The sequence below is a fragment of the Cyanistes caeruleus genome, chromosome 10 (genome assembly GCF_971803275.1).
Source record: "Cyanistes caeruleus chromosome 10, bCyaCae1.hap1.1, whole genome shotgun sequence".
In the NCBI taxonomy this organism is placed as follows: Eukaryota; Metazoa; Chordata; class Aves; order Passeriformes; family Paridae; genus Cyanistes; species Cyanistes caeruleus.
The window spans coordinates 1409631-1425490 of record NC_141710.1 but is presented as its reverse complement, the minus strand read 5'-3'; the positions used below and the strand labels follow the sequence as shown (position 1 = coordinate 1425490).

The following is a 15860-nucleotide window of genomic DNA, read 5'->3' as shown; positions in this document are numbered from 1 at the left end:
CTAAAGCTGTCTGGAATCCAAAGAAGTGTTTGGGGGGCACTTTGAGAAGTGAGGGCTGTAGTATCAGAATTCAGGGGGGAAAAGGGGAAGAGAATTAGCTTTACTCTCTTCTGTGCTTAGCTTAACTTGAATTTTTTTTGTTTTATGGGCACCAGCTTAACTTACAAACTTAATACTGGACAGTGCAGAGACTGCAAGAGACTACAGCCTAGGAAAAAGCAAGAGACTTGGACTATACACACTGTCAACAGATGAAGCCTCTCAGAGGATGAATAAAACCATTGACCTGTAAATTACAGCTCAAAAGAGCATCTAGAAAAGAGTGTAGAGATAAGGCATGTGTAAAGCCTTGAAAAGGCAAGCCCACATGCTATAATGTAACCATTAGGAGCAAATTAATAATTACTTAAATTGATTGCTAGATTAAATTATTCAAAGAAAACCATAAAAAATTTAAATGGTATCTAAGACATATAAAAACAGTTTAATTTTCCTGATACTTCTGGAGGCTGCAGAATATGATATCTGAAATTGGACAAATGCAGCTGGAGCCTAGAAATTAATGCAAGTGTCCCAGCTTTCAAAACGCAACATCTAATCTATTAAAATAGATAGGGCTTTATTTATTTATGTTTTCATGACATTGTGAAGTGAAGTGGAATTGCACCCTGGATTTTTTAAGCAAAGCTGTATTTTCAGGAGTCTCTGAAAATACAACATACATTGGGCAAAGTATATTTGCAGTATTAAGTCTTTCCAAAATAATTATCATCTATATGCTAAGGATTACAATCCTTATGTACACTGCTTCCTAAAGAGGTCATAAAATTCAGTTTATTGGTGAATTTGAAGAAAAGTCTTTTTCTGTTCCACATCAGTAAATAATTAGTGCAAAACATATCTGAAACAGTGAAGCTCTTGAGCTCACATCCCACTGTGCCCTCCAGGATGGGGATTTGTATTTATTCCCCAGCCCCAGCCAGGTATTTTTTCCAGTTGTGTCAGTATTATCTGTGTTAGTGCTGTGCCAAACTGCACGAGATCAGCTTGCCCTGGACACCTCTGGCTACCACTCAGGTAAGTAACTCACCTTAGCCTGGTGGAGCACACACCAGCCCCTCTCTCATTACCTGCTAATGGTTAAAACTCTCCAGGTTTCATCCAGGACAAAGATTTTATGCTGAAAACAGCAAGACAGAACCGTTACCAGCTTGCCCATTTGCCAGGCCCTTCACTACGTTTATTTATTCGTGGCACGATTTTACTTGCATAATTGTGTTACTCAGCAGGCAAAAGTGAACTGTCCTAAAATGTCCCATGTTTGGAATTTACATGTTCTTCTCCTTGCTCCTCTGCAGTAAGGTGGGGTTAGGCACAAAACACCTTTTTTGCAGAATCAATTCTTTCTAGACTGTGGCATCTCCTACCAGGGGCAAAGAAGAATTGACCTGGAATTGTTGGTTAGTTGAAAACAGATAGGAAATGCCTGTGATGGTTTGAGGATTGTTTTATCCTGGTTCTTCAAATGATCTGTGAGAAACTGGACAGATACTATTTTCAGGACACAGCATTTTTTTTTTGTCATGAGACTCCTGAGTTCACTCATTCCCCAGTGTTGTTATCTCCTACCTTAAATATTATTGATTCTTACACTGGTGCTGCCTGGAGTAAGTAGCTGTTTTTTTCAGGGCACACTTGATTTCAAGTTGTTCTGGTATAAAAGCTGTAATTTTGTGCAACCACTCAAATGGGAGTGAAGGGCAAAGCTGTGCAATTCCTTACTCTCGGCCCAGCATCAAGCAAATAAAACAGTGTAAAGAGCACAGGGCTTAATATATCAGACCTGCAGGCAGCTACAAAGCCTTTTCACATTGTCTAACTGAAGTACAGTTGGAAAACCAGAAAGAGACAAGAGGTCATTCTTCTATTTTCAGAGACATCGTCTGTCTTTGTAAATAATATTATACATACAGAGTGACCTAAATCCTGGTGGTAATGTTAGTGTGATATGCCATCTAAAATAAGGGTGAGCAGGGCACTGTCCTGTGCACAGGGAGTGTATATTGCACCCTCAAAGGACAGCAGAGCTGCTGCTTCAGAGTGGAGTGCTCCTAAGCGTTTTCTTCTGAGTAGTTCTGTGGCTGAATAACTGAGCTTTGCCATCTTCTGTTCAAACTGACTTGAAGCAAACAAAATTTCCATCCAACAAACCCTGTGTTTTCACCTGCAGTTTGTAAAACAGGAATCTAAACAGCCATGTCAAACAGCACCTGAAAAGAGGCCAAATAAGAAATGGGTTCCCCATCGCAAAAGGAGGCCCCCCCGGGTTCCGCCGTGCCCACGTCCTGTCTCCACCCTGGAGAGCAAAGCCCGGAGGCTCTCCTTCCTTGCTCCAGAAGAAAAAGCCAAGGAGATTCCAGAGAGGAAGAGGAAGAGACCCAAACCCCTCTATAAGTGCTTCAGCTTTGATGATGTTTGGATGGAGAGGAATCAAAAAAGGAAGCTAGAGAAGGAGACACAGCCAGAGGGAGGGGTTCAATTGCAACATCTCCCAAAGGACCCCTCAAAAGTAAGAAGCCATACACAGACCTCCTCGTTCCCTGGTATTGTCTTCCTCTCTGCTCCAGCTGCTTCTCTCTGCTCTCATCATATTCCTGTCCTTACACTTTGTCTGGTACCTCTTCTGTCAGCATTTCTGTGGGCCTGGCACTCTGTGGAGACTGCTGAAACACTGAACTGGCCCTTAAGTGATGGTGTCTGAAGGTGGTGGGTTTCTCAGCTTCTGTAATCGAACAGTTCATGCCCTCTGAGATGTTGGGAATAGAAAGCAATAGAAATCAGCAATAGAAATCAGGTTGCTTTGTGAGCTGAGTGATAGGGAGGGCAAGGAGCAAATCAAAGTTTCCTTAAATCAATATAAATTAAACTGATGAAATCTCATTCTGTGCCCTGTGGTGTTGCTGTATAACTTTAATAGTGGACTTCTAAATTAGACTTCCCTTGTATCTGAGGCCAACTCCACAACTCCTACTGAAGCAAATTCCTGCTGTGAAACACTCAAGAGAACATTGCCATTGGATTTTTAGCTATTAATATTCTCCTCTCCACTGAGGGAGACTTTTAGTTCAGCATTATGATTGCTTGTGAAAAACTCTGTGGCTGTTGTGACTCACACTGATGGCATCTGTTACTTTTGGATCCAGAGCTAAGGTCTGTTTCCTTCAGGGAGAGTCACAAATCTCTATCCAAGAGCCAAAATTAGCCTTAATACATACAAAAGAACTTCTGGGGTAAAAGGACATGAGATCAAGAGATGCTCTGTGAAGCCTCTCACAACAATATTAAGAAAGTTTCTGATCAAGCCTAAAATTATGTAGCAGATATTCAAATAAAAGCTTTCCTCAAGGGTTTCTGTTTTGGTCTGTTATCTGTATTTTTTACCCTTTCTCTCTGTCCTGGTTGCCTGTTTCTCATTGTTACTACATTAAAATAACAATTTTGGAGAGGAGATGAGGCCTCAGTTGTCCTATCACCACTTCAGAATGTGCTTGAGCTTATACGCACAGGCAGTTCTGTGAATTGTGAAGGGGAAACCTTGGCCTGCCCAGAGAAAACCTGTCCACCTGTCCCACCAAACAGACAGACACACCTGGGACAGCGACCCAGGCCAATCCCAGAAAGAGGGGTTCTGAAAATCTGCCCCTTGCTCTCCCCTTCTCGAGGAAAGAGACTAAAAAGCTGTGCTGTTTTGTATGTGTTGGGCTGTTCAGCACAAAGTGTTGCCAGTTGCTGTGTGGATGGGTGCTGGATATGATTCTCTGATGTGTTTCCCATTCCAGGTTCAGTGAGGATGTTTCCCTGTGATGTGATGGAGACAATGAGTAATGTTCTTGAGGCTTGAGTATGTTAGGATAAAGAGTATTTAAAAATAAATGACTTAGGTTACTTTTCTACCTTGGTGGAAGTTTTGAGTGCTCAGTGCTGTACAGGGATGAGGGAGACTGGTGAAAGTGAATGCCTGGCTTACATAGGGTTGGGGATTAACAGAATCAGTGAAATGTACTAAAAGTATTTCTTACAATTCCTCAACAAGCATGGGTAGATGGAAATCTAGCCTGTGCTGCAGGGCATGTGGGCCAGCACTGAGACCATTAACGCTGCTAAGAGGAGTGACCAGTTCCCTCAATAGCTTCCCCTGGAGCCATCAGATTACCCAGCTTGAACGCTGTCTGCTTTGCTGATTGACTGCACATTTGGAGGCTGCCAGAAAACAGCTTCTCCTTTAAGCATTTCCATCCTTATTTTCTGGTGCAAACTTACCTCTAAATTGCAATCAGCTGCATGATGATTTGCAGTTGCCCCTGTGCCCATGGAGGCCTCTCTGAACATCGCCTGCCCGAGGGGCTCGTGGGCCTCCCTCGGTTTTCTGGTTTATTCTTCTCTGGGTAGAAGGTGTAGGTAGGTTTGGGGTTTACTCTGTCCATTTGTGTTTTGTAGGTTATTGATGCTTTAATCTATTTGGGCGGGCCAAGAAAGCAAAAAACTGGTTTATTGAGGGGACTGTGGGGATTCAAAGGCTCTTTTTTATGCCCATATAGCTGAATTTCTTGGTCTGTGCTTTTTATTTATAATAGTAATCACACTGTTCCTTTTTCTTATTATTTTAGCCTTTGCAATGCTCTAGTCCTGTAATAGTGGTGGTTTATTTGTACCCCCAAGTGTCTTGGGAGTGCTGTCACAAGCTGCAGTGTTTGAGGGCAGTTTTAGAAGGATGCTGAATCCCTTTTATTAAGAAGGAACAAATTATCACAAAAGAAGCTCTGTAAGATGTTCATTGTCTGTTGTGGTTTTGTGACTGCAACAAGGCGACTGTGTGGGGTTTGGAGAGCTGAAATTACAAGTCTGATGTTTTGTGACACGGCTGCCTTGGGATGTGTGGCTTCTGTTGTGACAAGTCACATTGTGTTAAGTCAAGATCAGGTCAGTCCACAAGGTGATGTAATGCTGCAATATTGGGGAAACAACTTAATGGGGCAGAGCAGAGAGGAATTCTTGGTTATTCAAGTGCTGGTTTCTGATACCACTCTATCATTCAGATCAATGTACAGAGAGGAGAATAATGGAAATATAAGGCTACTCTGAGGGCTGGTAATTTTGACAGGGAAAAATGGACAAGCATCAAGAAACGACCTTTAAGCTAAAAAAAAAAACAGGACAAACGAAAAAACCCAACAAAAAAAAACCCCCAAAAACCAAAAACATTTAAAATGCCAGTTCTAAACAAATCTATATGTTGTAGATTTTTTTTTTATTTATTTATCTTTTATTTAGGTCCAGTCAGCTGCTCTGCTTCCTTAAATTGAAACAGCCTGTGTAAATTCCCAGTCAAACTCAAAGCTTGACCCAGCTGTCCCTTATAATGAGATGCTGCCTGTAACAAGCTGAGCAGCTTCTGATCTTGGGCCTTAAAGTCTTAATACAACACCCCCATGCTGCCCACCCCAAGGGAAGAAAAGAAACATAGCTGTGGATGAATCTATATTCTTTTGCTTGTCCATGGGCTTTGCCCTTCACATAGTGTTGGGTTTCAGGCTGTAGCCTGGGGTCCTCTTGCTTGTTTTTAACGCAGGAGAAGTTCCCTAACTGGAGCAGAGACAATGCCCCAAACCACTGACATATGGAATGCTGCAACAGCAATGGGCTCTGTTTTGGAAATTATTTTTGCTCTGAACTGCCTGTCTTCTGCCATCCAGTGCTTTCCTGTTTTGATGAAAACTTAAACCCTGGCTCTTAAGCTTGGTGTCTCTTGAGTGCACAGCAATAGGAACACAGAGATGGCTTCTACATGAATTTGTTTGAGCACAGTTTGTGCACTGCCAAATTAGAGAGATTCCTAAAAGGCCCATCAGGGGGCTATACCCAGAGGGGGTATTGTGCAGAAAAAGCTCTTTTATTTAGAAAGAGAAATGAGAAGCAGTGAAAAATAGATCTTTAGCTCATTGCCTTGAATATGACTTCTGGAAATTTGATTTTACCCCATCCAAAATAAGAGAAAATGAAGTTTTGTTATGTGGTACAATGTTTATGAGCACAATGGACAACTTGGATAGAGTTTAAGAAGGAAATGAACGCACTTTGAGGAGAGGATTTAATGAGAATAGTCTCCCCCTGACACTCACCTGACAAGGCATGGATATACAACAGAGACCCAACCTCTGCCAGGGTCTGAACTGCTGTACATATAGCAGAGAAATAATCTCTGGAACCTCTGGCAGAAAATATAGGAGAAGGATCTTTCCTATGGTCTGCTCCCTCACTTCTCATCCTCTCCCTTGTAGGTTGTGCAAATCCTGCCCACATGTTACTAACACTGCTGAAAATGCCTCTTCTCCTGATTCAGGGTTGTACAGGCCTGGCTTCTATGCTATAAGAATCAAATAATTCCTGTACCCAAAATTTGCTCTGATGTCCCAGGAATTAATAAGAATGAAACCTGCAGTTGTAACAGCCTTAGGCCAAGGTTCTGCTTTCTAGTCTTAAACAGAAAAAATAATGCTTTCTATCATTTTTCACGTAAATAACCTAGACTTTACCCTTGACATTTTCAGAGCTGTGGCCCAGTAAGTTTGATTTTCACTGTCACTAGAAGAGTGTGTGTTCCTATTGGGTCTTTGCTGCTACTTTTCTAGAAAGACAGGCACAGCTCAGGTTAATTTGAACAGGATTCATGCTATGCCTCAAGAGATGGTGATTTTTGCCAACATACTGGCAGTATTCTCTTTGTTTTAGGAAAGTTAAGTCCAGGAATAAAAAACCAAACCAGGCACCGAGCACTCAGAGCTGTGTGAGCACTGTGTGCTGGTTAGTTTTGGAAGGAGGGTTTGCCTAGTGGCCATCTACACCAGAGGCTTCAGCATCAAGGCTGATCAGCAGACTTTCTGCTGATGGGACATGCTGTGGGCTGCTGGCGAGAGGGAAAGATCCTAGAGAGAATACTGGACTTCAATACGTCACGTTCCTGGCTCAGTGAAGGATGGATACGGTGTAACTGAATGTCAGTGGCAAAAGGAAGTGGCAGTAGTGATAAGAGCCCATGGGACCAGTGATTACTGACCAGCTGATCTCCCAGCCACTGATGTTTTCTGTGTGTGGCAGCCACAGGAGAGAAAAGAGAGAAAAGGGATAAAAGCATACCTGCAGCATACATTAATTGCTACATTGTGTATTAGAGGCCGTGAGCTGTGTGTATGTATCTCTATGTTTTCCCCTCTAAACCAATAAAAGCTATTAATTCAATTAGATCTGGCAGTGGTACAGAGTTTTCAAAGTTTCATTAAGTTATCTAAGTTTTACAAAATCAGTCAACCAGGTAGAGAAGAGTGTGAGAATTCTTCCTTGTACCTCCAGCTGAAGAGAAGAATGTTGTTATCCACATTCTGTATGGCTGGGGGCTGGTACCAATAAATCTCTGAAGAGAAAAGCTTTATTTTCATGTGAAATACCAGAAGAGGACCTATGAGTTACAAAGCTGCAGGAATAGTTCTGTAGCTGAGGGGACGATTCATTGTAGTGATATTTTCCCCCCTACCCCCCACTAGAAACACTTCATAGGAAGGAGTGAAACTTTCTGTGAATGGATGTGTGTATGGTTGTATGTGAAATATGAATCCAGTACCTGTTTATCCACCTCTGTTCTTACCACATTGCAGTTTTCCTTGCCTTCTCACAGTCTTCTAACGTTTCTAGCCATAATCATCCATGTGTGTCCACTAACATACTGCTTACTTACACGGGCAGATATCAGAGGTGGGAAGAGGTTCTTTGGGATGAACACTGTATTTTGTCCTATGGGGCATCTGAACTCAGGGTTTGTTGCCTTTGTTTTCCCTGTCCTGTTGCAGACTGGAATGAGTCCATCTATCACATCTCCTGTTGCCTTTGACATCCTGCCACTGAAACTGCACCCATTTTCCCAGAGCACTCCGACAGGCCTGGACTGCGTGGGATGGAAACGGCGCATCTCCGCTCCCGGTGTGTACACTGTCCTGGCTGGGTGTGCATGATGAGAGAGTTAAACTCTGGTTTATTGTGTGTGGGAACTACGTGATAAGCGTTCTAACCTGTTTGTGATGATTGCTGCATCCATGTCTGAGGAGAAATCTGCTTTAGAGTTGAATCTTTCATGTGCTTTTCATATTCAAGTTTGTTTTCTCCCTGGGTGGATAAACAGGGTGTTGTTTTAAGGCAAGGTCAGCTTTTAAGTGAAGAAGAGATCACTCATAGCAATGACAGTGTGCTTGATGTAGAAACATTGTGCTGTCTTGGGAGAACTCTCTCACCTACGATGATGTCATTTATATCACACTCTTGAATTAGATTTCTGTCGATGAAATAGACTCTGCCTTGTGTTTGCTGGAGAGCACTACAGTGGGTATGGTGAGGTTCCTCTCAGGTTGCTAATTAGGCACTAAAGCAACTAAATGAGCCTCTAGAGACAGAAGTTTCCTGTACTTTAAATCTCCTTAAAGAACAAATATGCTGTGTTTTCATGGGGAATGCATATGAAGTACCATGTCTACTTCATTTCCGATGACTGACACTTTCTCAGAATTAAAATGTAAATTCCACAGATTAATAAACTGTGAGACGTATCTTTGCCAGGTTTTGAAATTCTCCATCTGACAGTGCCTGCCCAAACACTGCAGATATCTCTATCACAGCACTTTGGGCTGGAGTAAGAAAAACAGAATGCAGAGGAGTTGTTTGGTGGTTAGGAATCTAGCCAGGAAAAGCCAGCCACAGTTGGGTGCTGAACTGCCATTTCTGCCTCAGAAGGTCTCTGTACCATCGATTAAACCCTGCTGGAGTTACCTAATTAAGGGACAATAACACTGTACTAATTACATCAGAGTTGAATGGTCATAGTATTTTGTCACGCAAAACCGGTTTGCTCTCTGACACTTTGTGCAGCTCATGCACAGAATCATGAGGCTTTATCTGGAAATAAGAAAACAGTTTATTATCGTGGTGTTGAGAGACTTGCCTTTGCTCTCTCAGCACTGAGGGCTTTGATCACTTGCTGTCACAAGCATCTGGTGCTGCCCCAATGCTTAGGACTAGTTCCCTGGCTGAATTAAAAAAGCTGCAGCTTTACCCCTTGGAAATCCCAGATGGAACCCCATCATTGTCAAGTTGTCTGTGCATCTCTGACATTAGCTGAAATCCCTGAGCACTGCTGTCATAGAAGTACATTCTGAGTCACAGCTGAGACAAATTTCATGGTAGTTCCCAACTGGGACCTGAGGGAGTTAAAAAATATGTATGAATTTCTGAGGGTGAATAGAGGAAGTAAATGTATGCAGACTGACCAGCTGGCAGTGCTGGAGGTGTTTATGTCCTATCTAGAAATGGGGCCTGCAACCTGAATTATCTGTGATTGACACAGTGTTCCTGAGATAGGTACAAGTGAATTTCATACCATGACCTAAGACCACACGTCAAGAATTTCTGAGTAAATGTAGCAAAACAAATGAAATAGAGCAGAATCATTTTTTTTGTCACCACCAAAACCAGGCTTCTGGGAAAGGAAACTGACGGAGAGAGGAAGCAGAGGTTCTTCTACCACTGTCATCTCTATTAGCTGCTGCTTGTGGTCTTCATTTGAAGCATTTTGGGGGAGATGAATGTGGGCACGTGTTCTGCCTGTGGTAGGATGGGGATAAGAAGGAAACTCCAAATTACTGAAGTAATACTCTGAAGTTGATGGATCACTTTTGACTGGCTACATCCTTGAGGCAACAGTAGTACAGAACACCCTCTTTGATTCTTGCACAGCTTTGTTGTGATGCCTGTTGTTTTTGGCAAAGCTGTAGAGCATGTAAAATAAATAGAAGTGTTAATTCACTTAATCTAATTTTAAGATTTCTAACTCCAAAGCTGCAACTGCTTGTATTAATGATCCCAGTGCTTTGGTCATCAAAGACACCAGATATAAAAACACCACGCAATATCCAGTGCTACTAATACTTCATGTCGAAAATACAGCTAAATTTCCCACTCCAAAGTCTGCACTTAGTCACCTTGTTCAGGGAATGCAGCAGAGCCTGTGAGGAACGCAGAGAGTTCTGTAAACGTGAAGCGATGGCAGTGCTGCTCCCAGCCCAGGAGGTGCCGTGCACAGCTCTCAGACTGGGGACAGGAGTTGCGGACAGACTGGCTATCCTAGCTCAGCGTGGTTTTTGTTAGAACAGCACGAGTGCAGAGGAGTTTTATTTTAACGCCGTACCTGCTGTGCCCGTCACGCTCCTCCCCTCAGGGGGAGCCCTGGCTCTCGCCTCCTCTCCGCGCTGCTGGCAGGAACGGGGCGGGCTCCGAGCGGTGCCCGCGCTCGGGGCAGGCCCTGCCAGCCTGGCCCCAGCCCGGACAGCCCTTGCCGAGCCCTGCGGCACCGGCAGGCGGCTCCGAGCGCTGGGGAAATGCCCCGGGGCACGGACGGGCCCAGCGCGGAGCCGCCGCCGGGGAAGGGCGGCTGAGCACACACAGGGGCGGCGAAGGCACCGTCCCGTTCCAACTAGGGAGCACTTTAACAGCTCGGAAAAAGCTTGAGCTACTTTAGCTACACGCTTCAGCAAATAGCGTTGCTGAATATCAAGTGTCGTTCCTTTTTAGTTCACAGAATATTCTGATTTGGAAGGGACCCAAAAGGATGATCAAGTCCAACTCCTGGCGCTCGCCAGGGCCCACAGCATGTGCCTGAGGGCCTTGTCCGAATGCTGCTGGGACTCGGGCTGGCTTGGTGCTGCAAGCACTGCCCTGCTGCCCTACCACCCACCCTCTGAGTGACAAAACTTCTCCTAATATCCAACCTAAGCCTCCCCTGACACAATTAAAGGCCAATCCCTCGGGTTCTGTCACCGACTGCCAGAGAGAAGAGATTGTTGTCCGTCCCTTTGCTTCCCCTTGTGGAAAAGTCTGACTGCAGTGAACCCCCTCCCCAGTCTCCTGTTCTCGTTGTCTGGGTACTGCCAAATCTTCATTTGTACCGTTCAATATGTTCCTTACTGACAGTTTAGGAAACAAACCACTTCCTAAAGTAGATATGGGAATGCTTTTCTGCTTTTTAGCAGCCTCTGAAGACCTTTTGACACAGGTATTGCACCAGGAAGGGGATGGGAGGACCAGAGTACCAGAGTGAGCAGTAGCAGGATAAAGAGGCCTTGGGTTAAAGCAGTGGACCAGCATGTTTGTTTTCTAGGCTGTGAGACCTATATTCTCCTTTCCCATCTCTCCTGAGCCTGATATTTGTTTATTTATAAACTGAAGACTGCCTAAAATTGGGGATGTTGCTGGGAAGCTGTTTGGACAGTGGCTGCAGCTGTGAGAACGTAGCTGAAGCCAGGAGATGGGTGGTTCTGGATGTGAGCTACCAGCCCACGGGCCTAGAGCTGGAGGAACATTCAGGGCTGATGCTGCCATTGCTGAGCTTTTCCATAGGGACCTTCCAGCAGGAGGCAATCACAAGGTGGCACAGTTACAGACACAGGGAATTGTCTGAGAACTGGAGTTTCTTTACTTTCCTGCTCTCCCTGCTGTCCATGCCTCTCAGGCAGAGACTTTTCTACTCGTGTGCCAGTTTGTTACCCTTTCCCAGGTGTTTCCCTCATTATGCCTCTCAGACACTCTGAAACTTTTGGCTAGGGACAGGGAAAGGGACAGACACATGACCATAAACCTCCAGCGTTTGTCATATCCTCAAAGAGGGAGAAACCTGTAACCTGTGTATTACAAGACAGGTCTGTAGACAGGTTTGTAGCTGTGCTAGAACAAATCTCATACCTGTATAATTTTTAATTGTTATCTAAGTGCAGACCAAATCTTTTTGTGGCAACTTTCCACACGTCTTGTCAGATTAGAACCACCTTGGATTTTCAGATTTTCTGCTATCAGATGTCTGCTAGAGATGCCCTGGAGTTACACCACAGAGCTGTGGTTGGTTGTGCCAAAAGAGAGGCATGAATTCCCTGTGACTGGTGAGCGCTGATGAGGAACATACTGGTGGCCTTGGAAATCTTGCAAGAAGAATAGGCAAGCCAAGTTCTCAAGGGCTGAATTTTTTGTGGATAGTCTGGAAAACAGTGACCACTCAGTGATACTGAGTTATCCTCTGGCCTCCCTGGTGTGGTGGAAAGTATTTCTCAGAGGCAAAGGGACTGTTTGTTTACTCAACATCATGTGGACAACTTTCATCTTCTTTTCCCAGCTATAGATGTGCTGTTAAACTCACACTTGGCAACAGTTAATGTGAAGATGTTTGACAGCCACTGGAGAAATCTGTTCAAGAGGGAAAATATTAGCTCAATAACAGGACTTCATTATGTCTTATAAATATTTAGCAGTCCTGTAGTTCAGCAAAATAGCAGCTGAGTTATTTATTCCATTTTTGTCATTTTAGCCCTTGAAGAAAGTGGTATGCAAGTTCCCAGAAGTGTATCATGGTAGCTGTAGCAAATGTCCATTCCATCCCCTAGATGAGTATAATTGAATCTAGATACCCCTAGAGGAGTATAATTGAATTTAAGTGGCTAAAAAATAATCACATTGCCTACTGTATACTTTCCACTTTGTCTTTAATCACACAAAGATTAGACCCACTATGTCAATCTTGGTTCTGTTTAACCACAGCCACAAACATTTGTCTTTTGTAAGGTCTTTGATAATGTGCTCACTCAAAGGTTTTCATCCAGTCTTAAAATCAGGGCCTGGTGGTGGCTGAGTTTCTGAAAATTTGTCTTGGCAAGTTGAGTGGGATTGTATGTATTAGCTACTGAGGTGAAAGATTTAGCATACCAATAAAAACCTTCTGTGGGGAAAAGAGAGAAGAGTAAGGTCAAGGAAATCCTGAATGATTCTGGTAATTGCTGATCAAAGCTAGAGGATTACAGGGGAACCCAAAAGAGGCTAAAAAATCCAGCAGATGTTTAGGATCAGGTTGCCCAAGGCTAGCTTGACTGCCTTTACTAGGCTGTGCAGTGAGATCCTTAATCTTTAGTTGGAGTGAGTTACTGCTACATCAGCTTTAGATAACGTCTCTCTCTAATGTCACATAAGAAAATCTCTGTGCGAATTTTACAAGAAGAAAAAGAAAACTGTAGTCAGAGGCAGCCCCTCTATGATGTGTTGCAGTCTTGAACTCTGACAAAGTTTTTGCTTTCTGCAATTTGGCTGTGTAGAATTTTTCTTTTTTCCATTCTATCAGAAAATTCCTCTTTAGTGCATACATACAACAGACAGACATACATAAGGAAAATTAGGACTGAATTGTAGTCTCTCTTTAGCACCTTTGTTGTCTGAAGAACTGCACTGACTTTCTTCTTCTCAATGCCCTGTTCTCCACATCCACAGAACAGCTGCATTCATCTTTATTGTCAATGTGTAATTTGCCTTCCCCTGATTACTGTGATCAAGAAGAGTTTCTCTCCAGTTGTACTCGAATGCAGGCAGTTCTCAGTGCAGAAGAGTGGTTCTCCTGCAGTCAAATCAAGAACACATTTCCACTTCTCTGTTAGGAAGTATTAGATATTTTGGTCTAAGTAGCTCCATTCAGAAGATAATCAAAGGAATTATTTTGTTACAGATCACTAGAAATGTCATTTTTGTTACTGCTGTGGAGATCTTTATTTTGAAGAATAGCTGAAATATTTAAGGACTCAAAAGCTGGTTCAGCATTATTGGGTGCTTTATGATATTCTCCAGTGATGGAGTGTGACATTTTTGCCTTGTAGGAAATACTCAGTAAACCAGAAGTCTTACTGAACTGGAATAACTCTGCACCTGCATGGATAGTGAGACAAACTCAAAGGGGTTTCTATTGGAACAAGCTGTGATGGCCATAAAACATGGCCTTGTGTACTTTGCAAAGAGCTACCTTACACCCAAATTGTAAAAAAAGTGTTTTCAGTTTGTGTGAAACTGGGCTCCTGGCTTGGGATTTGGTTGTCTGGAGCCATGAGCACTCTCTGTGTGACAGAAGCAGTGTGGGGTTTTCCCTTGTGGCTCATGTGTGGGTGGCTGTCCCTCTCCCAGATGTGCTGGGGGAACTGATCTCCTTTGCTTTGGTCCAACCCCTGCTTGCAGTCTCATCTGGCCAAACTTTCTCTTGGCCTGGGTAATCCCACACTGAATCAAGCTAGTTATGGATTTACACTCTTTTCTGCTGCACAGGTTACAAACCATGTAGCTACTCTTAAATTATTTTGATAGTTTGATAAATCTGCTGTCTGCAAGGTCTTTGGGCAGAGTAGCAGCCCAGAAATGTCCTTCATTATAAATCTCAAAGCTGTTTTTAAAGTGCACAGGTATTTCTGCATTCTCAGGAAACTGGTATTCTTTCAGGATCCTTCTTATAGGGACACAGGGAATCTCCAGGTAGTGGGAATATAATAAAACTTTCTAGTAAATAGTACTCAGTGATTCTGTTTCATGTCTGAGGTCTCTTACAAAGATTACACATGGAAATAGGGATCGTACCAGGTCTGCACTCTGGGAGCGGATGCTAAATGATTTTTCAAAACTCCCAGCTTCAATCTCCCCAAATCTCAATCTGTGTTTTTCTGGCTTTAATTTCATTTTGAATTCTTTTTCTGAGGACTTACAAAAATAGTTTTTTAATAGCGGCAGCCACAGCCAGTTCTAAACATGATTAGTTTATATGTTAAATCCTTTCTGAGTTCTCAGGGGAAGCAGATAACACAAGGTCTCTCTCACTTGGGCATTTTTAAAATGCATGAAATCCTACTATTTCCACTTATTTATTTTTAATCTGACAGTTCTGCTAAATTAGGAGGAGAGATCTCTGTCTCACCCCTTGCTTTCTTAATGCCTTGAAATCGGCTTTAATAAAAATCAGCTGCTGGAAGCTGCAGCTGAAAGCAGCGGAGCTGCCACAGAGGGAGCCTCCTTAGTGGACCCCTATGATGTCAGGATGCATCGAGGCGAGCGGAGAGGAGGCTCGGGATCCAGCCCAGTGCTCAGCCGGCGCTGCCAGGTCCCGCTGCCCTGGGAGAGCTCCGGAGAGCGCTGCCCCGTTCCTCCCGCAGCCCCGCAGAGCCCCCGGCTCCCCCGAGCACCTGCCTGCATGAGGACCCAGCAGTGCCCCAGTGAGTCCAGCGGGGCACACAGTGGCGAGAACTGCAGCAGCAGCGGCAGCTCCGGGCTCTCGCCGGGCTCGGATTCAGACAGCAGCGGGGTGGTGTGTGGTGGTGGTGGCATGAGAGGCGTCCTGTCCAGGTACTGGAGCTTGGAGAGTCTGCACTCTGCCACAGGTAAGGGACTCTTCTTTCCCTTTATATTTTTCCTTTTTTTTTTTTTTTTTTTAAACTGCTCTATGATATTGCACTGACCTTGAGAAACCAAACCAAACCTTCTAGAAAAAGTATATAATTTGGAAATGCAGTCTCTTAATCCTGAGAAATAATCAAAACATTCAGTGTTTGCTAGCTATACCCTCTGCAGACTTAAAGCTAAACCAAAACAACATAAACCCTGAACAGACTTCTCAAGTCAGGAGGGAAGAAATAGGTTTTTAATGCCTTTTTTTTTTTAATAAACAATGTGTAGGCTTCCACCTGATTAAAGCTGTCCTTGCCTATTGGAACATTCCTTGTTTCAGCTTAATCATACAGAGTTGATATTTCTGTGTGTAAATTCCAGTGTAGAGAGTATCACTGCCTCTAGAAAATGCCCAGGCGAGTGCTGTGCAGCAGATGAGGGCTAGGTAGGGTTGCACTGCTGTGCACTGAAGAAGGGAAAGGCAGTTCCCTGAGCCAGCTGCTCAAGTTCAGTTTTTGTTTTCCCATCCATTA

At 43.7% G+C, this 15860-nt stretch overlaps 1 protein-coding gene and 1 long non-coding RNA gene across 10 annotated transcripts in view; one reads left to right on the top strand and one right to left on the bottom strand.

Annotated features, from left to right (window-relative positions):
* Nucleotides 1-15860, top strand: part of ARHGEF4 (Rho guanine nucleotide exchange factor 4) — a 214955-nt gene that overhangs the window by 102924 nt on the left and 96171 nt on the right. For 5 of the 9 annotated variants that reach the window (XM_086843920.1, XM_023933534.2, XM_086843919.1 and 2 more), the window contains 2 exons: nt 2231-2569; nt 7902-8031. In XM_086843920.1, the coding sequence (XP_086700046.1) occupies nt 2231-2569; nt 7902-8031 (469 nt within the window). Of the gene's footprint in view, nt 1-2230; nt 2570-4211; nt 4459-7901; nt 8032-10142; nt 11150-14825; nt 15321-15860 lie in introns of those variants that run through there. The other 4 variants (XM_086843927.1, XM_086843926.1, XM_086843925.1 and 1 more) reach the window with 4 other exon arrangements.
* LOC147651180 (uncharacterized) lies at nt 5294-10481 on the bottom strand. Its single transcript, XR_015274494.1, has 2 exons — nt 10286-10481; nt 5294-9866 (listed from the first exon to the last, which is right to left on the bottom strand). It is a non-coding gene; the product is annotated as an uncharacterized LOC147651180 (long non-coding RNA).